The following is a 26,310-nucleotide window of genomic DNA, read 5'->3' as shown; positions in this document are numbered from 1 at the left end:
TAGTAGAAAGAACTTTATCAAGCACCATATATAATTATTCCCTTTTTAAGAGCAAAATGTTTTTTCTGGCTCATGTTTGTGTAACTCGTGGTGACTGAAAGATCTGCAAAGTCTCCTCCTGTGGCAGGCTTGCTCTCAGTGGGATGTTTTAGCAGTTTGGATGATGTGAACAGACATGTGCTGTTTTCCAAGGCAAGCGCCCATTTGTTAGAGAGAGCTGCTCGCTCTCCTTTCCACAGGAGCCCTTCCCCACTGACCTTTTGAACCACCAGAGCAAATCGAATTATGTAGCTCTAGAAAATGGAAACCAGCATTTGGGCTGTGTGAGAGAAGTGTTCCAGCTTCAGCGCAGTTGCCCAGGGAAGCAAAGAGCTCACCACATTGTCCTGGACGAGCAAAGAACAAGGGCCTGCTAAACAAGTTTTGTCTCTCAAGTTTGTATTATCTTTCTTGTGTCGTCTCTTAGGCAAGACTTCATAGGCAAGATGATACATTTTTTGCAAGATTTTTCATGTTTGGCTGTGATTGATGTAATCTGTGCAGTACCTGCTCATAGGGTTTCCAGGACTGGTGAGATAGTGGGAACCAGTGCCAGAAATAACAGCTCTAAGTGCATAAAGGCCATATGTACTTTCAGTCTTGTGACAAAGGAATGTACCAGCTCCTGCAAATGGGACACCTTTACCCCTCCCTGCTTCCCAGGCTCTGTACACACCTCCATGTCCCAGGCAAGGGGTGTGTGCCACCCTGGGAGCCAAGTAGCTCCTCTAGATGCATCAGGCAACACATGGGGGCACAGCCAGCAGCCACAGAGAGGGGAGGGGGTCTTGGAGCAGGCAGGGCATCTGTGGTCTCCCAGGGTAGATCCTCTCCTCCCCTGGCTGTCCAAGCAGCTGAGCAGAGGAGGACAGCAGCAGGGGTTGGTACCCAGCCTATGACAGCAATGCTGTGGGGTTTCATATGAGCACACATTCATCCTGACAGGTCAAGTTCCGTGAAAACTGGAGGCAGGGAAATAAAGTTTCCTTTAAAACTGCAAATAATAATTAAAGAAATTGACCAATCTGCTATTGTTGAAACAAATTCTTAAAAATATTACCACGAAAGTAACTTCCCTTTAGTGTGTGTTTCAGACCTACCACTTCCCTAAAATGGACTTAGAATGACCACACCTTTCCTCAGAAATGCTGCATGACTGGAGTTGTAGTTTAAAAGGATCCTGACCAGAGGCATTTCCATGGCCAAGCTGAATTTTAAATTGAATTAATGAACACTTCTTAGCTGATCTTTGGTGGATTTCTTTTCCAGTAATATTGTAGCTCAGATCTTGTTGCATTTCAAGTCTGTGTTCTTCAGAATGATGTTCTCAAGCTTGGGAGGATGGCACTGATTCGAGCAGGCTCATCTAAAAAGCCTTCATCTTTCACGCAAAGATGCTTACAAGCTTACACAACAGCAGTGAGTCATTCACATGGGATCATGCCTTTATTCACACAGCAAAAGCAAAACTCTGGGTATTCTCTGTCCCCAGCTTCAGCTCTGCTAATATGCAGGAGACATATGATAGATGTACATTATGCCCTGAAAAAATGAATTATTATTGGCTGATGATGCCTCCTTAGTGGACAATCATGCTGTCGCTCATAAGTATTAACTTATATTCCATGTTCTTTTTCCTTGCTTCCAAGGAGAAAGAAATATGAATGATATTTCTGCATTTCAAGGAAAGGAGCAGGACAGGTCAAAGGTGCTAAAAGATCCTCTCATATGTTAGGGACACTAGAGCTGTCAGTTTGCTTTGTCCTTAATACTGTGTTAATTAACCCCATAAAGAATGTTATATAATTTATAAAGTTTAACAAGTGAACATCAGTATTTCTTTTAGACTGAGGACATGATTCAGCAAGTCCCTTTGCATTTGCCTGACAGTAAGAATGCTCTAATCTCACGGAAATAACCTGTACTGCATTGCTGAAGGGAGGCCCTGGGGCTGGGTCAGACCTGTGAAACTAAGCAGAGTTGATCTCAAGTAAAAGCAGCAGCTTTCACTGTAGCTGGGACCCATATCTTTTGTAATTGGCTTTACAAATTTCAGCTAAGTAGCCAAGGTCAGTTGTGTAGGTGGAGCTGGTCCCTGAAGAGGACCCCAAGCTGGGGATGAAGTGGAGTGAGGTGCCTTTCCTGCTTCTTGGACTGTAGAGGGAGCCTAGGCAGTTGTCAGACTGAATCTCTAACATGTGCATGCCTGTACATGGCCAGTGAGGTGAATACTACCTAATTCCTGACTCTGGTGATAAGCTTATGTCAGATGTATAATAGGACCATATTGTTCAGGAAAAACAAAAAGGAAAGGGCATATTAAGCAAAGGATGTATGGCAGCACAGTATGTGGACTTTTTCTTTGTTCAAAAAAAACAAACAGCTCTTTGCTTTTTTCAACTAATTATCAACACCACAAGATAAATTAGCTTTTAACTTTAAATCATTTTTAAATATCTAAAAATAGGACATCATGTTTAAATCAAACAAACAACTGTTTTATAAACCCCCACAGAGCAAGGATATTCAGATTTAATGCTTTTTCAAGGCTCTAACTTCTCACTCAAGTAGTCATCTTTGCATATTAAAAACTTGAAATTATAACATAAATGTGTCCTATGCCAATATCTTTCCCTAATCATCTTCCTGATATTACTCTGGTTTTGTACTGTATGACATTTGGATCTACAGATCTGCTGTATTGACTGTAGACAAAAGAGAAAACACGTGTGCTAAAATTTGATACGCAAATCAATAAATTGTATGTCCCTTTAAATATAATGAAAGTAAAAGCTCTCATTGATCTACATCAACTCTGATTAGAGCTGCCTGGTATTCTCTTTGGGAAGAAAAAAAAAAAAAGCAGAATAGCTGCTGATGAGTGAATTGTAGGCATCAGATGTTACATAGCTGGGTTTCACTGCAATCTGGGAGAGAAAGCAAAACAACGAGGGAGCCCCAGACTTTACCAGCTTCTATGAAATGAAATCTGTTTAAAAGTGGGGGTCTGCAATGTATTTTCTAGAGCTCAAGTTCCTTGAAATTTTCATCAGTAAGGAAAAGATTAAAAAAGGAAACCTAGAAGAGAAGCCCATCTCTGAGCTGAAGAAATACTGGCATACATTGCCCATTGATTTAAGGTTCTGATTTTAGGGAAACTTGCCAAGTGCACAATATCATGCTGCCAGCACATTCAGAGCAGAAGTAAAACTCTTCCCAAGATGCATATATCTTCACTTTCCTATGACACACAATTTTTAAAATTAGGTATCTAAGTGCTTTGTACACTTCCATGCTCTAATTTGCTGAAAAGTGCTGCTGTTTCTGCCCATTTTCCTGTACCTGCCCTCTGCAGCCTTCCTTCAGCCCTCCTTGGGCTGGACAGCCCTGATAGGTAAGGCAGCCTCTGCCAGCTCAAAAGCTTGTCAGCTGCCAAGAGATCAAGAAAGGCAGAAAGTCAAAAATCCTCTTTGGCTTCCTTCACAACTTGTTAATTCATATTTCATTTTTATTTTCTGACTTTGGCTTGAGCAGGTTACATATCCAGATTGTCTGGGTTGGAAATACCTTATCATCAAAACTCACTATTGACACGCTGTTGTTTTGCTCTTGACTGTAGGTTTGTTTGATTGTCATCCCACATTTTGTACCATGCTTTTTCCAAAGGGATGCTCCCAAGAAGACTGGAACAGAGAGTTTTCAGACTTGTAGGGCACATAACACTTGCCCCTCTATGTGAGGAGGGTCTCTGGAGCTGGGGATGCAGGGCAAAGTGCCAGCCCTCTCTGTGGGCTCAGAGTGCCTGCTTACCTGGGAAATTCTCCAGCTTCTGTATCCCAGACAATCTGCAAATGCCTACATGCATGTCCTCCTCAGCCTGGCTATCTTGTACTTAAGACGAGCATAGGGAACAGTGTGAAAGAATAAACAAAAGCCTGGTTAGAAAAATAGGGATGACAGCGATTGAGCAGCACTTTTCTCCTCTCTTCATTTGTTCTTTTTTGTAAAGTAACAAAAATGGAAGTGAGTGCTGCTTGGACCTGATAAATGAGTTGAGGTAGCAATGAAAAGCCCTGTATGCAGTTACACAGATTCCTGGTGCATCCCATCAAGTAATTTACCATCACTTCTTCCCGTGACTACTAACATTCCTCAGAAACTGAAGACTGCCTCTTCCTACAGACCAAACTTCTCCAAATCACAGAAACACAGAATATTCTGAGTTGGAAGGGATCCGCAAGGATCATCAAGTCCAACTCTAAAGTGAATGGCCTATACAGGGATTGAACCCACAGCCCTGGCATTATTAGCTCCATGCCCTAACCTAAGACCTTTTCAAAGAACATGAAACAAGTCTAAGATGAAACTTGTGAGTAGAAAGCAGGTGAGTAGCTGAGCAGAGCTGGCTACAAGTTCAGAACAACCTTTCCTTTTGAAGAAAATTACCAGAGCCTAGACTACTAGCATGTCTCTTGTGCATGCTACCCAACCCTGAGGAAGATTAAACACTGCTTTCCTCTAGCATTGGTTGAGGTAGGTTGGTGCAATAAACTTAGCCTCTCCCTGCTTCATCTCTGGGGTTTTCCTCAGGACTCTATCTCACCCCTTCCCTTGCTGGAAATTTAGGGAAGCAACAAATTTCTATCACATGTAGTACCCTCACTGCTAGGGTTGTGCTGAGGGTCTTAGACTTTCTCCCAGCCCTGGTGTCTCACACAAATTCTTGCTGTGTTAATCATTAGGCAGTAGCATGGCTCAGTGCAAAGTGCTGTGCTGGGTTTACTGTGGTGCCACCAGTGCACCTCGTTCTTGTTGATTCCTGTGGAAGCTCTGATTTCTTGTTGCCTGTTATCAAAAGATATCAGGTAATCCTTTACACTTAACTTTTTCACGAGTTAAATCAGTACATTTTTAAAACAGGAGCAAAAGGCTCATTTCCTTGGTATGCCCCAGCAAAACTGCTTTCCTGACAGGGTGCAGGACAATTTAAAATATTTGTAAGGATGGAAACATTCACTGGTATATTTTATTGGATTATTTGGAGCTTGAAATGGAGAAGCATGCAGAAAAGGAGAACACCAGTGGCTCATGCTCCTGCCTGACATTGATACAGAAAAACACTTTGGGATTCACTTTAGGAATGGACAATGTGAGTGGGCCTCTTCTCTGTCCATGAGAGTACAGCTGAGGAATTCTGACCACTCCATTCTCTCAGTCTTCAGATTTTACTCATAATCATCTAAAAAATGTGGGGAAATTGATTAATAAAAGCTGCATTTTGGAAACACTACATCTTCTTTTCCTTATCAGAGATAATTTTTTCTTGCCGTATGTTCAAATGTGCCAGAAAGTCCATGCTTTTGTATTGTCACTCAGTGTTTGTGTTTATTATTGAATTCTTTTTAACACTGATTAAGAAGTACCGGCTGCCCACAAAAGATTAAAAATCCATGTAGGTGGTTTATCTAAGCTCTGATCTTGTATACAATTAAAATCCTTCTGCAATTTTCTCTATGCTTTGAAATTCACATGGTTAAGAGAAAAGCTCCTTAAGCAGATTGCAGCCAGTTAGATATTTTATTGTATATAAATTGTAAGTACATGCTTACAGACAGATATGCATAATGTGATAGTGTATTTTGCTTTGGCAGAGTCATGTGCAGATTGAGAAAAGTCTTCATTTCCAAACTAGCAGACAGTTGCACAGAACCTCTCCCTGTGCTGCATATAAGACCTGTATTGTGGCCTTGTTCTTGAAAAATCACAGATCCCCACTGTTTATTTAATTACAGAGGCTGTGTTTCATGTCTCATAGCCTTCAGAGCAGCCCACTGGAGTTAAGGGATGGAATGCTACTGAAATTCAGTAGGAACTGGGCATCTAGATCCTTCAGACCCCTTGGAAATTCCAGTCCAAATGTAGAGGAATAAACAGCTGCAAAAGAGATTATAACTTTACTTGGAACAACTTTTATGAGCATCTAAATGTGAAGTATTCTTAAGGCCCTTCCTGTCCCAACTTTCCCCTGTCATTAAGTGCTAAACTCATCCTCAGCTCTGTGGAGCATAAAAACCATCATGTTTTAATGTATAGAAAAGCCCTTTTTTTTTGGCCCAGGATTGAAGCTAACTTCTCTGGGGCTTTGAATCAGTTTTTGTTTTCAAAAAAATGCTGTATTTTAATGTAGACAGCAGGCTGGAAATGCCAGCTGTCTGAACCTATTCAGCAGTATAAAACTCCAGAATAAGTCCCAAGACAGAATGGTTCCTGGCCAGAGAGTAGAACAGGTAATTAAAGATATTTAATAGGTGCATTTAACAAATAGCTCTGTGGTTTATCGCTTAGCTCTACAGTTTATCACAGGAATATCACTTCTAGGCATTCCTGACTGTATGTAAAATATTTATGCTAGCCCTGGCTTGTTGTTTTTTGGTTTTGTTTTTTTTTCTGCTTGAATATAATGTTTCATGGGAACAGTAAAACCTGTAGAAGTCAGAGATCAAAGCTGAGTGTTATTTCCAAAATACCAGTGATACACAGAATGCTGTCATGGAAACCTTCCTTACAGACCCTTAGCTGTATAATGGGCCATCATCCCACGCTGTGCTGGGGAACTATTCATCTGTCAGCACACCAGAATATGTGGTCTGTAAATTGTAGTCACAATAAAAATACAGATAGCATCTCATGATGCTGCTTTTCATGGACAAACAGCAGAGCCTGCTCCTTATGCCTGGATATCTGTCTGTACATTGCAAAGATGTGCGACCAGATGGGCTTTGTTTCCTTAAGAAAAGTGGAATTTACTCTTTCCTCTGAAACCCATGTTAATATTAAAAGAAGATACGGAGTTTTCCAATTACATAACAAAAGAGATTATATTGTGCCAGACTAATTTCCAAGCTACATATCTCAGAGAAAATCCAAATTCTTGAATGAGAGACTACAAAGCTCTGCAGACAGATAAGCTCTGAGAATGCAGGCATCAGCTTCTTTGGGTTTGGGATATTTAGGTGAGGGAGACAATGCATTCAGTATGGTTTTAGTTGTGTCTTCAGTTTCCAGGTGGATTAAAAAGACTTAATCCAGACATTTGGTATTTATTATAGGGAGGAAAGAGGTAAATCATTGATCTTTTCTTAGTTTCAATTTAGATTGTTCCCGGTAGCTGACTCCTACAATATGTAAGCGAAATTATTTCTTTTTTTGCCTCTCAGTGCCTGTGGTCCAGTGCCTAAAGAGCATTGATGAATATTTAAACAGCTTGCGCTAATTATAGTGCATGTTAAACACAACCCTCAAATCCCTCAAAATTTACATGATGGAAATATAGTCTTTGTTATCAAACATGATCAAAGAAAAATAGAAATATATATGCTTCTCTATGCCCATATAGGCGCTGGAATTAATCTCTGTCCTTTACAGGAGCTGCATCTTCTCAAGCAGTCTCAGGCAATGCTGCAAGTTATTGTAATGTAAACTCTTGAGATTGTGCATTATTGTAGGTCTGTGTCAAAATAAAAAGTGAAGAGGATGTCAAATATTGGCTTTCTCATGCAGCATGTTCACAATCAAGTGTTAGGAATTTAGTCCTATAAATTGTAGTTTGATGTGGGACTTTCCTAGGTCTCATCGCACAGTAAATAAGATTACAAGAAAATAATGAGATGGGCTGCACAAAAACAATGACCATACAAGGTCCTAGCACAAATTAGTGTTCTGTGAGTTGGGCTCCAGAGAATAATCAGCTAGGAGTAGGAGATAATGTCCTAGGGAAATCTCAGAAATTAATGGTACTTATAGCACTGTGGTATCAACTAAGCTCTGTGGCCTTTTATAGAAATTGTCACACGGGAGGGACAAGGAAGGAGGTGTCATCTGAGAGCTAGTGGGGAGCCCAGCAAAGCCTGTTTTTCACTTTCTTTTTTCTTTTACTTTCTGACATTGCATTGGTGATTCTGCCTCTTCCCCTGTCTAACAGATCTGGTTTTCAGGTGAGTGAATACTACTAAATTTTGTGCCAAAGGTGTGAGGTGATAAGTTTCCCTTGTGTTTCTACACAAATTGAACTAAGTGAATCTCAAAAAGAAGAAAACTCTTAATGTACTTTCAGGCTGAGCAGGCATAGCTGCTCTGTTCTTACTTCATGCTGTTGTACTTCTAATCACAAACCATTTTTGATTACTCAGCTTGGAAGATCTCACTAAGCTGACTGACCACTGACCCATATTCTCAGCTTCTGATTTAGTCATGTTGTGATAATTCCAAGAAAATGAGATTTTAAACAATTTTTAAGTAATTTGTATGAGTTTCCCCTGATTTTGGAGGTTTTCTTCACTGTGCCAGAGAAAACAGTTGTTCTACCTGACTTAAAGCTGTTCATGGGGTGTATTGGGAAAAAAATGTCTCTTTCTCAGATCACAAACAAGAGTTTCTGACTTTCTAGCCAATATTTAAACTACTCAGAAGTTCCAGTAAGTTTTGGAAGAGGTCTTCTGCCTTCTGCTTGCATTTCCTCCCTTTTAATAGGAAACTTTGTTCCTGAATCTGAAAGTGAAGAAAAGCACACTTCCTTTAGCCTGCAATTGTTTAGAACTCAGAAGTGTAGATTGATTAGCAAACACTCTACAATAGCTCTTATAATGGAGAGCTTTAAATAAATGGGTTTTTAACTATTCTTACAGTTTCTAGTGCTCTTTATACAGTCCAAACATGCTGTGTACACTATTCTTTGACTCTGCTGTGTTCCTGGAGGGGAATGAATTAGAATATTCTGAATGCCTTATGTAATGTATTTAGAGAACTTTTTTGTTTGTATCTTTGTTTGAATTTCTTGGACGGAATTAATTAATGGCAAAGTATAAAGGCCAACTTTGAAATCCTAGCTGACTTATACACTAGAGCTCAATTTGTATTCTACATCAAGGAAATGTTTGGATTTAAAAGAAGGACACCATTATCAAAAAGATTTCTGTAGATGGCTCTGTTCATCAGAGTGCCATCTCTTTGCCACAGAAGCAGAGTTTTAACATTTGGGTAATTAAAAAGGAAAATAATTTTTTGATCAGGGTACATATTTAATTTCTTATTAGGAATTAAATGCAGAGCAGGAAATAGTAACTGAATTGGGATAGGAAAAAATTATAAAGATTGCATTTGTTTAAAACAACATTAATTTCAGGTGAAAGGTTGAGAGAATAAAGTCTGTAGCCTGAAGACTTTTACAGTCCTGTGGAAATCTGATGGGGTAACAGCTTCTAGGAAAAAGAAAGATTCTTTTTCTTTCATATTCTTATTTACATTTGTAGCTGTATTTCTTTGTCCAGTTGTACATTACTGCAGTAATACATAAGGATTAGTTTCCTAGAGGATATAAGTTTGTCTAGCTTCATTGAAGTCAGTGCAATAAAGATAATTTACATGCATTTCCAAAGAGTTTAATCAGATGGTCTCTGCAGCATTAGGGAAGTCAGCAGCAAAATCCTGCTTTTGTCTTTGTGGAAAAGGGGTTATTCATGAAATGCCATGCTGAGATTCAGACAAGTAAAGCAGCAGCTGAGAGTGTTCCTGTGCGTGTTTCACCCCTCTGCCTGCTCCACTGTGGGACAGGCAAAGGGGAGCAGATGGAAGTCCTGCCTGCACACCTATGCTTTCCTAGATACCACACGCTGCAGACAGGAAAGGGCTTCCCTTGGGTAAAGCAGCTCTGCCCGAGTGATAACACAGAAATGAAAAACCCCACATCATCTGGGACTGTAAGGTGTACACACCAGCTTCTGTTCAAGCTGCTGGAATTTCCCCAGAGTTCCCTGTGGGAGCAACATGAGCTCCAGCTCTGTATGTGGCGGGGCCCAGGGGGAGGTGGACACCCTGTGTTTGTCACAGACTGGGCCAGTGCCTGTCCTGTTAGGGCTGAAGAGGCAGAAAGATCAGCAAGGAAGGCCAGAGGGTTTCAAGTTTGTGCATTAAATTCAGGAAGCGTAGTGGAATTTATTTCCAGCCTAGAGATCTCAAAGCTTGGAGAAGATCAACCTTGATGGTTTTTTTTCTGATCTATTTCTTGTGTTCTCAGGCCTGGAAATTCATGTGGTCGCTCAAATCTGTGCAAAGTCAGCATAACGGTCCAGTACTTCATATACAGTGCCTAGCCAGTAGGGTACTAAGACTTTTAGGTAGATGAAAAATCTTGTCTTTATGTTTTCCAGGATTATTCTCTCTATCAAAGAGAAATTGGACAGGAAGGAGTAGAATATTGATAACATAGTTTATGCTTTTAAATATTTATAGTGTAGGGAAAGGATTCGTTGAGATTTTATTTTCCAGTTTCAAAATAATTTTTCTCCTCACACTAACAACTCACTTTTTTTTTCTTCTCAAACATAATTTTCTACCTCAGTTATATTTCTCTGTGGCACCTTGGCATGGTGTTGAGAAATGTTAAACACTGACCCGTCTGAGTCTTTAGAAATAGTGGAGCATTAAAGAAAATGTTGTAGCATCAAGTTCTGAATGAGAATATTTATCACAGTAACATCATGCTGTCCTATTTCTCTCATACCTGCAAATTTCCACATTCCTACAAGAGACAGGGTATTAGGATAAGGACAGTAGCTGGTGTACAGAAAGCCCAGCTTCTCTGGCCTATTTGACACTGGGCAATCATGGATTTCCTCCAGAGCTGTTGAGAGCACTGTGGACAAGCCTGTGTTTATACTCCTGCAGTACAATGTGAGCAGTGGCACAGAAATGCTGCTGGGCTCCTGCCAAAGGGCCACACAAAGGCAGCCAGATCATCTCCCTGCAATGCAAATGCGATGACAGTGGCAGCAGGGGAAGCCTGGCTGTGCAGCCACCTCCTCCTCTCCCCTGCTCAGCCTCCCCAGCTCTGCTACTGGGAGGTTACCAGGAGTGCTGCCTGCAAAGGGGTTTTGGTAGGCACAGCACCTTCAGAGCTCACAGCTCATGCCCATCTGACTTTGGGACGGGAACAGTAATATCCCAGATCCTTACTGACCCTTCTCTTCAGGTGTCTTTGGAGCCTGGCACGTGGCCAGAGTGGGCAGGACCATTCCCTCATGAGGCCCCAGCACAAGTTTGAACAAAACCTCTCTTCTCTGTGTCAGAACGAGGGGACTGGCAGGAGCTGGGGGAGGAGCAGCAGCAGGGCAGTGTGGAGCCCTCAGTGACAGGAAGGGCCCAGGAGAAGTTTCCATCTCCAGCGGGAGTGATGGCAGCTCCCCCAGCCAGGATCCCACGGTCACCCTGTGCACGAGGTACAGCACTGCTGGGGCACAGTGCTGGGGAGCACACTGGGGAGGAGGGGGAATAGGAGAGAGGTGAGCAGCTAAGAAAGGAAGGGGCTAAAGAGAGCAGAGAAACTAGGATGGAGGGGCTTGGATCCACTGCCTGAAGGGAAAATAGGATTCAATGGGATGCTCAGATATGAGGAAACTAGGGAGCGGTGATGCTATGGGGAGCAGAAGCAGAATTTACTGTACAATTAATGGCTTGATGCAATCCTGAGTATGCAGTGACTGAGGGAAGTTGAGTGGGAATACCTACGTTATGAAGACAACTACAATATGCATTTTTCTTCAGATGTGTACTTGGCTTACATTTATTTTGTCTGATTCCCACTTATCTCTATAATTTATCAACATACAATTGTATTTTCTACATTACTGATCTTCTCCCAAGCCATGAAGTCAGAAAGCTCTCTAAAACCAGTTTTCAAAATCAGAAATATCTCTTTCTGAAATCAGCAAATAAGGGATTCACTGCATCCCAGTCGATCAGGTTTCCCATCTGCTCAAAAGAAAATGGCTGTTTTCATGAAATGAATATTTTTCAAAATTTATTTTTGGAAGAAGGGAGAACATGCATGTGATTTGGAAATAAGATGTAAGAGATGGTGCCCTTTTCTGAAGGGATGGTTAGACCTGCTCTTTGGTATTTGTACAAAGCTCAAATATGGTTTGTTTTCTTGAACTTGAATGTCTTTGGATCACGGATGCTCTAGGATAAAGATTTACTTGTTTGTTTGTTTGCTTGTTGCTTGTTTTCTGAGTGGAAGTTTGTATTTTTATTTATATATGTGCAAAATGCTCTGTTCTACAAGGAGGGATGTCAGACACCTATTTTGAGCAATAGATGCTTTTACTCTGCAGCTGAAGTGGTTTTGCTTCAAGTTCCCTTAACATTCTAAACCCCACCAGAGCAGTGTTTGACTTTAAAACAAATAGTACTTGGCTTTATAAATTTCATAAATATAACCTTCCATTTTCATGTATCTCACACAGGTCAGCATGCTTGGATTTACTGTTTTTTTTCCTTCATTTTAATTCTTATTGGAAAATTAGTTATGTTGAGTATTAAATCCCAGCTGTCTTTATTTTGATACAAGATTATTTACTGCTTGATTAAGAAACTTAAAAAACATAGACATTTTAAGAAACCAGTGTCTCTGTTCATGGCAGAGTACTCTCTATGCAAAATGCAGTTATAAAGTATTTCCCCAGTGGTATTTGTCCCAAGACTTGTTTGGTGTTTGGAAGGCAGGCTGAGGACAGCTGGCCAGCACAGCCATGGCTGCAGCCTTATCTTGTCGTTATCAAACACACAAACCATGCAGCAGCATCCACAGGACAGATCTCCACCCAGGGACTGGCTGCAAGCCAGGCCTAACTCACCAGGTAGGATCAGCTCAAAAAGAGCTTTCCATGCTGGAAGCAGCAGCCACGGCGATGGATCTCAGCCCTCTCTGAGCAAAGTGTGAGTGCACAAATTCCTGCTCTGCTTGGGGCACTGGAACACCACAGGAGAGTGCAAGTACGAGATTCACCCCTCAGTTTCAGCGCTGTCCCACCAGGCTAGTGATGGCAGAATGAGGCTGCTCTTCCACCTCTTTGGTAAATACAAATGAGGCAGCAAAGCCATACAGCCTTGCTCTTCAGCTGGAAGAGAAATGGTGACTTTGCAGAGTGCTCAGGTTCCCCACTCCTCTGTCCTTCCTGGGGAAGATCCAGACCCATTCCCCTGAGCTCTTCACTGCTCTGTGATGGGCTGACCCCGTGCTGGCAGGAAAAAATTTTACCCACCTCTGCCTTAGCCTTTCTTGGCCACCTGCTGCTAAAATCAGCCTGCTGATGTCTCACTTTGCAGAGCAACATTTCAGCATCTTAATTTCCCTTCAGAAGGTGCTATTTGCTGCTTGGGTTTTGCTGTGAGGCAGTGTTGCTGTTTGATATCTCTCTACAGCTATAAATTTCAAGTATTTAGTCTTGAGAGATAGGGTGGAGAAAGTATCTTCCCTTTTTGTGTGCTTATGCCAATAACTGTGAATGTAAAGATCTGAATTAACGAGGTTTGTTGAAAGTGTTTTATTAGGAAATGTGAAAGTCATTAGCTTTTTAGTAAGAAAGTGTAAATGACCCTTCTTATATTTGCATGTGAAACTATAAAACTTAATTTCCTGTGCATACAATAGCATTTTTGTCCATCATAGCACCCAAAGCACTTTAGTAGGGCATTTTTTCATTTTAGTTTGAAGTAGCACTGTCATTTAATACTGTCTTTTTTCCTACACCACCTTACATTCCCAAATCCTTTCATAAAAGACAGTCTATGCTTATGTCAATGTAAAAATAAATGCATGGGTGATGTTCTGTGGGTAGAATCCTTATTTTGTTGGCTGGTTGGAAAGTGAATAGACATCATTAAAACCGAATGGAAAATTTTCTCTACCTGTGTAGCCAGTTGATTTTACAAGTGGTTTGGTTGGACAGTTTGTTACATAGTATATATTTTGAATTTTCTACAGGTCTGTTTGGTTTACTTGCATCTATAAATCAAAGTTTTTGAGGCTTCACAGACAAAAATTCTTTAAAATCTCAGTAGGTTTGACTCTGCAGAATGATGATGTTTCAGTTGTTGATGTCAAGATAAATTTTTATTATAGCGAACTTTCTTCTAAGGGAATGGGGCTGTGGGATTTATTCAGAATTAGCAGTTGTGTAGGGATGACAGAAGAGTAGCAGTGGTGGATGGAGGCAGGGGAAGAAGGCTTGTGAAGAGGTGGAGAAAGAATGGGCACACTCCTCACAGAGAGAAATGTCATGGCAAAATGAAAACAGAACATGACTAGAGGACAGAACCCTAACACCAGATTTTTCCCCTATTAAAAGAATTTAGTGAATCATTGTGTAATTGTTGTAGAAAATCCACAGGAGGAAACCTCATGGCAAGAAATATCTGTAGAAAAAAAAAACCCAAAAAGGTCTAGTGCCATTTTTATCTACAATATCATTTTTGCTCTTTAGCTCCAATAGTTACAAGTTCATGTGTAACAGAAACAATTTCCTGAGTCCTGAAATAATAATTTTAATGTCCTTCCTATTTCTAACAGAAAAAAAAAGCTGGAAATAACTAAAGTGCCTTTGTGGATGCACAGATACATAATACAGAATCCAAGTCACTTAATAACAAAAATAGTCACATGCACTGGACAACAGGCCTGTGTATTTTTCCTTAAGGCTTGAATCAGCTGAGAAAAAGTGCCATGTTGAGCATTACACTGTTTTTCTCCAGATAATTCAATGTGTGAATTATTACATTATTATTTCACTGCTTCCCTACACGCTGCATTTCAAGAAAGCAATTTTATGTATAGAGTATTTAAGCACACATGAAGGCCTGCTGAGATTTGTTAGGATTACACTTAAAATCCTGCCACAGATACAGAGAATACTCAGCTTCTTCCTCCAAAAGGCTAGTCCCATCTTCACATATGGGGAGATATTTATTGAGTGCAACGTTAACAGCTACCATATTGCTGTACTCCCACGTTGACACAAATGTTGGCAAAAGCTACTGTGCCAGCTGCCCACTTTACACACTCTAGTGGCACCTTTTCTCCTCCTCGAATCCATAAATTGCCATTATCATCCAATTAATGTTCAAACAGTGATATTTTTGCTGCCTCATATGTTTCTTAGAATATAAAGAAGGATATACAGTACTCCAGAACAAACCCAGCAGCTAAGACTTGTTTGTTGCCAGAAAATACCCTGGAGTCCTCTGTGGGAATATTATTATAGAGAACCAAGGATTAGTGTAGAGATTGAGGAGATTAAAGCTTAATTAAAATGAGCACTTGTACACAGAACATACAGCAGAGAGCTGTTGTTTTTGTTATAGTGGAGCAAGTCTTCCTGCAGGTGCCCAGCTCATCCCTCCCATCCTGCCCAAGGGGATGGGTTCCTGCACTGGCTGCTGGAGGACACATTGTTTAGTGTTTAGGGCACTACAGAGACACACAGCTGCAGAAGGCTCCTCCAGCCATGAGGCTGCTTTGCAACAAGATAAGGTGACTTCCATAACCGGCATGTGTACTAAACTGCACACAAGGTTTTTGCCCTTCTGTTCATGGACTGTGCTGCTCCAGCCCGTGATGGTCTGTTCACTAATGAGACAAAGCATGAGAACAGCATTTCCCTCCTGAGTGCACAGAACTGGAGGTGATGATCATTTCTAATAAGTTTTCATCTTCAGAAGTATTTATTTCGGATTTAAGACAGTCTCTGCCTGCTTGCCTCCAAAATATGCTGCAAGGGTATATTCAAAACTTAAATTTGTGTCCCTTTTTACTCCTAAGGATGTTGACACAATTTTCTAATGGAGTTATATTTCTCCCATTTAAAAACCAAATAAATCAACCTAATTTGGAGCATACTATTTCTGGGATTGCACAGTAATTTTTCCCTGTTCCTAAGGGATTTTATGTTCCTCAGACTTGTGATGAATAGAAAGCATGTAGAGATGATACTGTGGTTTAGTAATCATCAAAATGTGAGGAAAAAAGCTTCAGCTTTTTATGTGCATCCTTTCAGAACTTAATGGTAATTTCAAATACTTTGAAATAGAAACACAGAATACAAAAATACATCTAAATCATGTATCAGCATCTTTCCAAAATGCCACCAGTACCATTCTTATGTGGAGTTTGGGTATAGTGTCCAGAGGGGTTCTTCAGGAGTGTCACACTTTGAATGCTTTCAGAACTCCTGATGGTGTAATCTACTGTTATCCAGTATTTTATTACTCTCAGTAGGACATTTACCGGAGAGATGAAACCTGAGTAGGGCACAGTTAATTCTTTCAGCAGCTCCCGTTGGGTACTCATGGCTGTGTGGAACTATTTACTCTTAAGTGGAGCCCTGGAGGATGTCTGTGTTGTGATGGTGTTTGCCAACATTCCCTTCTGACCTAATCGGCGTTTTGGTGTCATGTTATTTTAGGGACATATTTGTTAGCTTAGAAGCAATGTATAGAAACAGACATCAACATGTACATCTCTGAAAGCAGAAGAGCTTCTGCTGCTCAGACTCTCTCATAACTTCATTCCTTGAGTTCATTCTTGGTTTGCTGCACTAAAAGCATTCATCCAGATAACCACCAAATTATTTGTTTATAGCTTCAGGGCATATTATTTTTATTTACTTGAGGTGGTGTCATAACAGGTATAAAGTAGTGGTTTTTTGTTATTATTATTATTATCATCATTATTGTTGAAATACAGTGCCATCAAACTCCAGATCTATTTATAGACTGTTTTCCTGTGAAAATCCTTTTTTTGCTTATCCTCTGAGTGTATTTGAGCTGAATCTCTCTGTTTCATCTCTTGTGTTGGAGTCAGTGAACTTCCTTTGTGCTGTCACTCTGGGAAGAAAGAACATAATCTCTGTCTTAGGTGACTTCATAGGAGATTCATCATTATGGTTTTCCTTACTCTCTATTACTTGGAAAATATTTAGGTGTTATATATAAATAAAGAATAATTATATTGTGTATGCTATGTCATTAGATGAATTAATTCAAAAGGCAACTTGGCAAAAGAAGATTGAGAGGAGAAGTAGAACTATGACCTCAGAGCAAAAGGAAAAGCAAAAACTTTGCAGAACCAGAGGAAAAATCTTCCTTCAGAATTTTAGTAAGCACTATTAGTAATTTTCAAAATAATAGTGTATGCTGGGGCATGTACATAGGAGCACTAAGAAAGCTCTACTATCTGGTGACCACCAAATGACACTGCTCTGCAGCCACTGCCTCCAACACAAACAGCTCAGCTCCATCTGAGGAGCCCTCCTGGAGCAATCAATCACATACAGAACACAGCAGTTATAAATAAGGTCTGCAGTTGATATACATTCAGTGGTTTTTGCAACTAAGCTGTATTTGTGTCCAAAACAAATATTTGGATGACTGAATGTCTCCCTCCTAGGAGTGGAGGAAAAAAGAGTGCACATTGTCAGCACAGGTCAAGAAATAAGTGAAATTCAGAGTTGTGTGCCTGGATGCATTTTGTCTTCTGAATCAAGGCATTGCCACCCTGCACAACCTTTTGAGAGCTGTTGGCGCCTTAGGCTTAAGTACCTAATGTCACAATGAATGAAGAGAGCCAGACAGCCAACTTACTGCTTAGGATGGGAAACAACACAGCAACTGGAAGGAGGAGGAGCACCAGAAGAACCTTATGAAAATTACAGGGATAGTTTATAGAAAATTGTTAATAGAAAAGATAGATTTGAGAAAAATTTAGCTTCTTGAAATTCCCCTGGCTCTGTGTTTCTGTGTGATGATAGCAAAATAGTTTTAAAACACTGGGGGTTTTGGCTTTGGTTTTGTTTTTGCTATCATTGTCTGCCTCACAAAGAACACTTCTTTTAGAAATTCCAGATAAGCATATTACACTATGATTTAGTAACCAGCTCTCCAGAACTATCTTGAGTCTGTCTAAAGAATGATGAACTTGGATGCCAGTGTAGCACCTGTGAGAGACATGAGCAGATTCACTTGGTGGGCACAACCCAGAAAGCAGCAGACTTGCAGCACTGGTGTGTGCAGTGACAGCATGGAGCAGCAGGGACAGAGCTCACTGGGGCTTGTCCCTCAGCCACAGTGCTCACAGGGCTGCTCTCATTTACTGCTCTCATTCAGTAACAAGCACAGGAAACTCTCATTTTTTAAACTGACTGGATCTAGAGATTATCAATGGGTCATTACTCCGTTTCCACCATGAAACAAGAACATGCAATAGATTTTCCCCTAGTCTGGAGTTTTTTTCTTCCTCACTCTCTATCTTTTTGGACGTTTTCTCTACCAGAACCATTCTGCAGGGTATAAGAGAAGATGGCTGCATCTATGGTATTTGGATTTTTTATGTCTGTGTTTTTTTATTGTGAAGTCAATGTTAGGAGCTTTAACAATTTTTTCCTAGAGTTCGGTCTTCATCTTACTGCCAAGAAAATGTACCTCAACCAAGATTTTGCATTTTAAGGAAAAAACAGAAACAGGAAAGAAAAATGAAAAGTTTTTGATAAAATATGCATGCTTAGGCTGTGTTTTCCATTTGAGAGACTGATCAGGTCCAGCAGGAAAAACATTTTAATATTAAAGAATTTCAGAGTTACAGCTTTTTGAATAGGACAAAAACCTCTCTGGATAAGGCCTTTTGTTTATATCTAGTGCATCAACAGGGAAGAGATGAAATTTCATTAGTTGCATCTGTCTTTTAGGAATCCACTCTTAACCAATGCATTATTCCAAATCCTTCACTGAATAATCTGCATAATGATTGCACTGGATATGAGTCTCATCACCAGCATATTTGTTCATTAGAATGTATATGAAGGACAAACAGAGCTAAACTGAATTCATTAAAAAGTTTGAGCAAATGCTGGTGGAGGGTTTTTCCAGTATTTTCTCAGCTTTCTTAAGAACTCACACAACTCTCATCTAAAAGCAATAGAAAACTTCCATCTCCTACTGAGTTCTGTAAATCTGTGAGCCCTCCATCCCTCATGCACAGAAGACAGGACAGACCCTCTCCTCATCATGACCTTTTTTCCATAGACATGAAACTTCTCACATTATGCAAACAGCCTCCACCCATGAACATTTTTCATCTCTTTGGTGTTTTCAGGTCTTGCATGTGTTGGCTCTTTGCCATTGTATCTGAGCACAGTGTTCTCAAAGCTTGCAGTATGACCCATGATACAGCAAAGAAAGATAAAGAAAGGAACAGAGCAGACAGTAATCGATAGGAATGAAAAGGACAAAAGAGCCTCTCAGCATTTTCCACCCATTCTGCTACTTTCACTTTTTTCCATTCTCTTTATCTTGCTTTGGATTTTTACATTCCTCACTCTCTGCAATCAAGATTTTAAACATTTTAAGTCAGTATCTCTGTCTTTACTACAAGCATAAGTTATGAGGAATGGACAAAAGGAGCTACAAGCAACACACAGCAGGAGCTGCTAATGCTACACATGAGGAGATCAAATGGAATACCATGGCTTGAAATCATAGATCAGCATGCAAAAAGTCTCAAAATCTGTGTTTCACCATGAGGTAGCTGGTTAGGAAGAGCAATGTGTTTTTCTCCAACCTAAACCTAGGAACAACCCATTTACAATCTCTAAGCTCCAGTTTTTGAAACTTTTTGTTCAGTTTTGTTAATTTTAACTTAGATTAAAATTGACTTGCTTAGTTACCTCCCATATTATTCACTGAACATCTGATTAGTAAGTACCACATAGTGGAGTAGCACACAAGATTCTATAGTGAGGTGCAGATCTTATTTAATTTTCTTGTATATATACGAGGGTGAACTTTATTTCTGCTGGCTTTTTATTAGCTTGGAATAGTCAGAAAATATTTTCAAGATGTTGAGCTCCAGATCCACTGCTGTTTTGGTGTTCAAATTCTACACTTCACATGTTTTCTTTCTCAGTCCTTACGTAAGAAGATTACACAAGAGAAGACTGTAATCTCCAAAATCATTTACCATATTAAACAGCAGCTACCACCAGTGGATCTTTATCAGCAGCCTGGAGCAGAAAGGAGACACGTGGCTGTACACATGGAAACTGGTCATTTACAGTACTCATCAATGTGTGCTGCCAGTCGTGGGCAGATGTCATCAACAGTCATTACACAGCTCTGAAAATAGAACCAAACTTGACCTGGACAGGTCCTCAAACAATTGATAAACTGCCTCTGAACAATGGAAATCTGTGGAGTCTACTCTCTCCAGCAGCCTCTTGCTGCTCAGTGATCCTGCAGACCCAGTGCTGTGGCAGGGTGGGGAGGGAACACTCAGTCAGGATGTACATGGCAAGAAGATGTCTCCTGACTCCTCAGAGTTAGGGTTTCTCTATAGACAAGGAGAGGACCATCACTGCCATGTCCTGGCTGGTGTCTGGAAACGGCAAGTTTTATTTGTCCATTGTGGTTTTTCCTTTTTTTTTTTTCTTTTCCCTGAGGACCACTGGTAATCCTAGTGAGTAGGGGAAAGAACTTTGGAAAAAAAAAGGGCAAAGTGAGTTTAAGAGTGCAGAGCCAGGAGCTGGACTTGTGAGTCCCTGCCAGCTCAGCATTTTCTGTGAATCTGTGAGAGCACCTCTGCCCTGTGTTTGCTTCTTTGTCTGTCCCAGGCACTGTGCTGTGCCCTAGGAAGGGAAGGAACAGCATCAGGATGCAGAGGGGTTCCTGTCCTTCCACCTTGCCCACTTTCCCAGACTGTGTGAACTCTGCATGGAGAGCTGGTGCCATGGCCCTGACAGCATCTCTCAATTGCTGTGTTGTGTGGAAGGGGACAACCAGCCATGGTCTCACATTCACACACTTTCCTAAACCTGGCTTCCTCTGCTTAGCTCCCACCACAGGATAAAGAGCATGGGGGGAGTTCCTTCCCCCTCCCTTCCCTGCCCTCGGCCAAGGCTTGAGAGGAACACTGGCTTCTGGTTTCCTTGGAGCAGTGCTGGCGAGCACAGGCTGTTACAGAGCACACACACAGTCCTTGGCAGCACAAGTGGTCAGCTGCTCCCGTGCTCCTGTTTGCTTGCTGGCATGTGGCAGAGGGCACGAGAGAGAGGAAAGCAGTGCTACACTTCTGAAATGAGCTCTAGCAAGTGCTGTGTGCCTGCAGCTCCAGCCAGCCTGCCAGGGCTTGTCTGCTTGTTAGTTAGCAGGTAGAACATTACAAGTGATTTGCACTTAGCTGCTCCCCTGTGCCAGCCCCTTTGATCTCCAGCAAGACTGAAGACATGATTGAAGGCACTAAGAAATGTGTTGCTTAGCCTTTGTGGAAGTGCACAGCCAGTGTTTGTGTGATAATGTTATCTTTGAAACACAAGAATGTTTTGTAAAGGCTACCAATGCTGCTACATGTAATGACAGCACAAAATAATTTTTAAGGTGTCTCTGGCAGAATGAAAATCTGATTGTCAGAAATAGCCACCAGCCCTCCCCAATAAAGCAGGAGGAGCACCTCTTTGCTCCTCCTTTAGTCTCTAGAAGGGTCTGTGCAGAGGGGCTCTTATGTTTGTCTATGTCCCAAAACAAAGAGGACACCACAGCAATAATCTTTTGGTGACCGAAATGACTGAATCAAACTTTTTTATGAGCTATACAGCAGAACATGTTGTGCTGTATCTGTGCAGGGAGTGATCTCTTTATTTAGAAGAAGTTGCAGCAATAAATTTTTCTGACTATGGGTTTTGGTTTTATGCTTTTCCAAGTGTTTTTCATTTTGATTGTTCTTGAAGTTCTGATATGAGATCAGGAAAGCTTAAGAGCTTAAGTGACTTCTTAGAGTACCATCATTTCTAGATGAATAAGCATTCATGAAGACAGCCTGTGGGAAGTGAATTGATGTAGTATTTGAACGCCCTGACTTTATAATTCGTACAAAACTCTCTCTGCAGGAGTGTGCCCAGTGCTGAAAACTTTGCCTTAGGGTTCAGCTGGATCAAGCAGTAATAAGACTCCATCAGTAGTTGAGGGGGAGGAAAAGGGGAAAACAACTTTAAAGCAGTGAAAGAAGATACCCATGATCATTGTTGTAGCAAAGCTTTTGCTCCCACAGTCTGAGGAAGCACCACATAATGGGCTGGAGAACTGACCCTGCTCTCACTGCCTGCCTTGCAGCTGCATGTGGTGTTGCAGCCTTGGTTTGGGAACAGCTGGCTCAGGCAAAGGCAGCGAGCTGCTCTGCTCAGCTGGGTTTTGAGATGAGCTATTTTCTGTTGAGGTCAGTGAGAGTCTGACAGTATTAGGAGTTCAGACCACCATCTCTTGAGAGGGTGGAGAAATCCAAAATGAGAAAATAGGGATAAGACTTACATGTTCTCTCTAAAGCTAGTTGCATGATCTATTTCAGCCTGAAAAGTGCTTTTGCCAGCAAGATACAGGAAGGAGATTTTACTCCAGGATGAATTCACCATTTGCATAATATTTCCATTTAGACAGTGCTGTCAGGCAGTCATTTTAATGAGTGCTCAAACCCCCAAAGTGACTGTAGTCTAACCCCACTGCTTGTTCCTGTTTCTCTATTGACACTCCTCTTAACTCCCAGTATTTGCCTCCTGCAGCCAAACAGCCACATTTGGAATGAGCATGTTTGTCCAGACTGACTGTGAGTTCATAATGCTTCCTGACAGCAACTGTTCCCAAAAGGGCTGCATGGCACCATTTCAACTGCAGAAGCTCTGCACCAAAACAGAACCAAGACCCAGAGAGCTTGGGTCCCTCCACCTTAGCTATCATGATCACTGCACACTTTTTAATCATTTTCTACAAGTGTTAATTATAAAGGAAATTTTGAACTCTCTGGTGAGAGGAGTGGGGGGGACCAACCTCTGCTTTGACATCTGGGCTTCCCAATTTTTATCTTATTTGTCACTGAGCATCCCTCATGCCTCCTAAGCGTGGGAGGAGGCCCTGAAGACATTATGGAGTACTTTTCTGTCTTTTGTCTCTGAATTATTTGCTGCCACATTTTGTCAGACATCTCTACTCCTGTGCTAGGACTGGAAAGGTATGTTTGCAACTCAGGTAGAGGCCAGTCGTGTGCATTTTCAGTGTTGTGATATCTCTGTAATTAACTCCTGAGGGCATAAGACTTAGTGGTCAGTTTATAGATAGCCTATGGATCTGATAGCTGCTAATCTCATCAATCCTTGAATTTAGCTTGATTTATACCTCATTTGTTTCCCCTAGTTTATCATGATATATTACTCAACTTCAAGAAAGAACAATAAAAAAGTGGTAATGAAGATTTTTTTTCTCAGGCCTCAAACTGTCTGCAGAGAATGGAGGATTTGGCACTCATTTCTACTGCACTATTAGACAAATTAAAATAGTAATTGGTTAGTGATAAAATATTTCCATTTTCAATCTCTCCTTAGGCTGACTCTGTGTCATATCTTTCTTTTCTGAATAGCTTTGCTTCATAAATTTTATGAATGCAAACACATATGTAGTAATATGTTTCTAGAGATTTTAATATACGTGAACATTTGGTTCTCCTCCAAAAACCCATACAGGGTTCAGTACTGCCTTAACACCAGGTCTAATTCATTCCTGGCAGGAGCAGTTTGGTGGTACACAGAAATTAAGGGGGAAGGTTGTCCTTAGATTTGGTGAGCTGTAGCTATATCACTGTAGGGGTGTGTATAATTAAGCTGGTGCAGCCTCTAAATTAATTTGATGGAACTACAGCATTAAAATATGTTTAAAAATATAATGACTGGTTTAAAAATGCAATAAATTAAATTGCAGTAGTCTAGCTATTGCCCACACAAAATAGTAGGGCTAATCTAGGTTGGTATTTAAGGTACAAAACTGTATAGCTCCACCTCATACCCTTACTTCTGTTGCTGTGCTCGATATGGTGTTGGAAAACTTTACTGTCACTTATGTGTACAAATTAATACTTCCACTGCATGACAGGCAATATGTTATAAGATTGATAAAATTCACACAGACAACTTCCTTGTTGTCAGCTGGCAGCTACTGTAAGTACCTTGCTAAGGACGAGAGACCAGAAAATTTATGTGGTGGGTTGACCCAGGCTGGGTACCAGGTGCCCACCAAAGTGGCTCTGCCACTGCCCTTCTCAGCTGGGTAAGGGAGAGAAAATGTAATGAAAGGCTTGTGCGTCAAAATCAGGGCAGGGAGAGATCACTCAGCAATTACTGTCATGGGCAAAATGCACTCAGCTAGGGGGAAATTAGCTTAATATATTACCAATCAAATCAGAGCAGGATAATGGGAAATAAAAACTAAATTTTAAAACACCTTCCCCCCCTCCTCTCCTTTCTACCCCATCTTCACTCCTGATTTTCTCTATCTTTTCCCCAACCAGTGGCACAGGGGGATGGGGAATTTGGGGTTTATTACACATTTTCTCTACTGCCCCTTCCTTCTCAAGGGAGAACTGCTCTCTCTCTTCCCTTGCTCCAGCATGTGGTCTGTCCCATGGAAGGCAGTTCCTCTAGAACTTATCCAACATGAGTCCTTCCCACAGGCTGCAGGGGAATCTCAGCTCCAGAGCTTGGAGCACCTCCTCCCCCTCCTTTTCCACTGACCTTGGTGTCTGCTCTGTTGTTTCTCTCACATATTCCTCCCTTCTGATTTCTCTTGCACAGTGTCTTTTCCCCCTTCTTACATCTGCTATCCCAGAGGTGCTGTCACCAGTGTGGATGGGTCCACCTTGGAGCTGGCTGGGATGGGCTCCATCAGACCTGGGGGAAACTTCAGCAGCTTCCCCCTCTAGCAACCAAAACTTTGCCACACAAACCAAGTAAAATTTAATTTCATTAATTAAAATCAACTGCTTCAACACAGAAAGCAATTTATTTTGCTACTTTCTACCTCATTTTCCCTCCTCATCCCAGAAATAACCAGGTGGATGTCATGTGATCAACCCCAAAAATGTACTGTCGATGGCTAAATTGAATTTATGTGGAGATACATTAATCAGAAGCTGGCTCTCAGACAGATGGGAGTAGGGGAGGTTAGACTGAAAATGGATAAAATAAGAACAGAGAGAATCAAGAAGAAAAATACTGGTATTTAAAAGAAAAATTAGATAAATAACCCTAGTAAATTTGATTTTAAAAACTAATGCAAGATATTGGGTTAGCAGTTAACACGGAAGAAATAGAGGAAACTAGAGAAAAAGAATTTCCAAATGATGAGCATTTGATGTGGGTTCAGCAGGTCTCAGATCAGTGATCAGACAAGTCTGAACACAGACCCACATTCCATCACACAGGAGCCACTGTTGGACCTCTGTCATCAGGCAACAGCCATGCCTGAATAAATGAACACTTGCTCTGCTTTGCAGGCAGCCCTGTCCCCATCAGCATGTGGAGATTAAGCCCCCTGAACCTTGGAGAAGGAGCTGAGGAGCTGGTGTTAGCCCTGGAGAGAGAGTTTTGCCAAATTTGTTTGCTGCTCTTATTTCTCCAGATTGCAGTGCAGGTTATCAAAGATGGCTCTTGCAAACACACATAGGAACAATTTAGAGGGCATTCACAAAGACTAAATTTAGCCTCAGAAGGTTTTTCTCCCCCTGCTCTGTAGAATCAAGAGGAAGCATTTCCTCTGGAGGAACTCTGAGCACCCACAATGAACTCCCTTTGAGACACAGATGAGGATTTTTCTATTCTCCACTGACTGCAGAAAGATCCTAAGGCAAATAAACTCCTTAGGCTAAAGATGGCCTTTACAGTTATCGTCCTGGGCAGCCTGGTTTAAGAGCAGGAGCAGTGAATCAGTCACTAACAGATTTTGAGTCAGTTCTAGGATTTTCAAGGCTCACAGAAAGCCACAACTCCTCCACTGACTTTAAACACTCCAGGGCACTGTGTATGTATAGCAACTGGAAATCTGTAAGGATTGCTATACTACCAATAAATAACATACTGCAGGGCTGACATATATTCAGAACACAAGCAACAGCAGTAGGACATAATTCAGAGCACAACATGGTTTAATTAAAATGCTTGTGGATGTTGTTAAAGAAACAGTGCTACAGACAAATACTCATTTTATTGTTTATTTCTTTATTTAATCTGCCTGTATATGGATGCATAGTGGACATGCATTCCTACCAGAGCAAACTCACGGCAAACAAAGCTCTTCATTGCTGTTTTTAATGTGAAATTATTTCTTCTGAAATTTTGTGACATTTTAATTGTGGATCACGTATTGCATTGGGTCTGTGTAGCAAGGTTCTGGTAGCAGGGAGGGGACAGGAGTGGCTTAAGAGAGCAGCTGCTGGAAGCTTCCCCCATGTCCAACAGAGCCAAAGTCAGCCAGCTCCAAGACAGACCCACTGCTGGCCAAGGCCAGGCCAATCAGAAATTGCAGTAATACGTCTGTGATAACATATTTCAGAAGGAAAAAAAAAGTTACTGTGCAGAA

The 26,310-nt window shown here is 41.1% G+C and overlaps 1 protein-coding gene across 3 annotated transcripts in view; it reads left to right on the top strand.

Moving 5' to 3' along the window:
• PHYHIPL (phytanoyl-CoA 2-hydroxylase interacting protein like) overlaps window positions 1-26,310 on the top strand; it is a 112,189-nt gene that overhangs the window by 46,139 nt on the left and 39,740 nt on the right. Inside the window, exon 1 of one of the 3 annotated variants that reach the window (XM_030950936.1) lies at window positions 8,015-8,033. The exons of 1 other annotated variant lie outside the window; for it this stretch is intronic. Coding sequence is in view for 1 of the 2 variants with exons in the window: in XM_030950934.1 (XP_030806794.1) it covers window positions 11,267-11,312 (46 nt within the window). In the remaining variant the exon portion in view is untranslated. Of the gene's footprint in view, window positions 1-8,014; window positions 8,034-11,199; window positions 11,313-26,310 lie in introns of those variants that run through there. One more of the 3 variants, XM_030950934.1, reaches the window with a different exon arrangement.

The sequence above is a fragment of the Camarhynchus parvulus genome, chromosome 6 (assembly GCF_901933205.1).
Source record: "Camarhynchus parvulus chromosome 6, STF_HiC, whole genome shotgun sequence".
In the NCBI taxonomy this organism is placed as follows: domain Eukaryota; kingdom Metazoa; phylum Chordata; class Aves; order Passeriformes; family Thraupidae; genus Camarhynchus; species Camarhynchus parvulus.
Note: the sequence above shows the minus strand (reverse complement) of the source record. Positions and strands in the feature narration are given on the sequence as shown.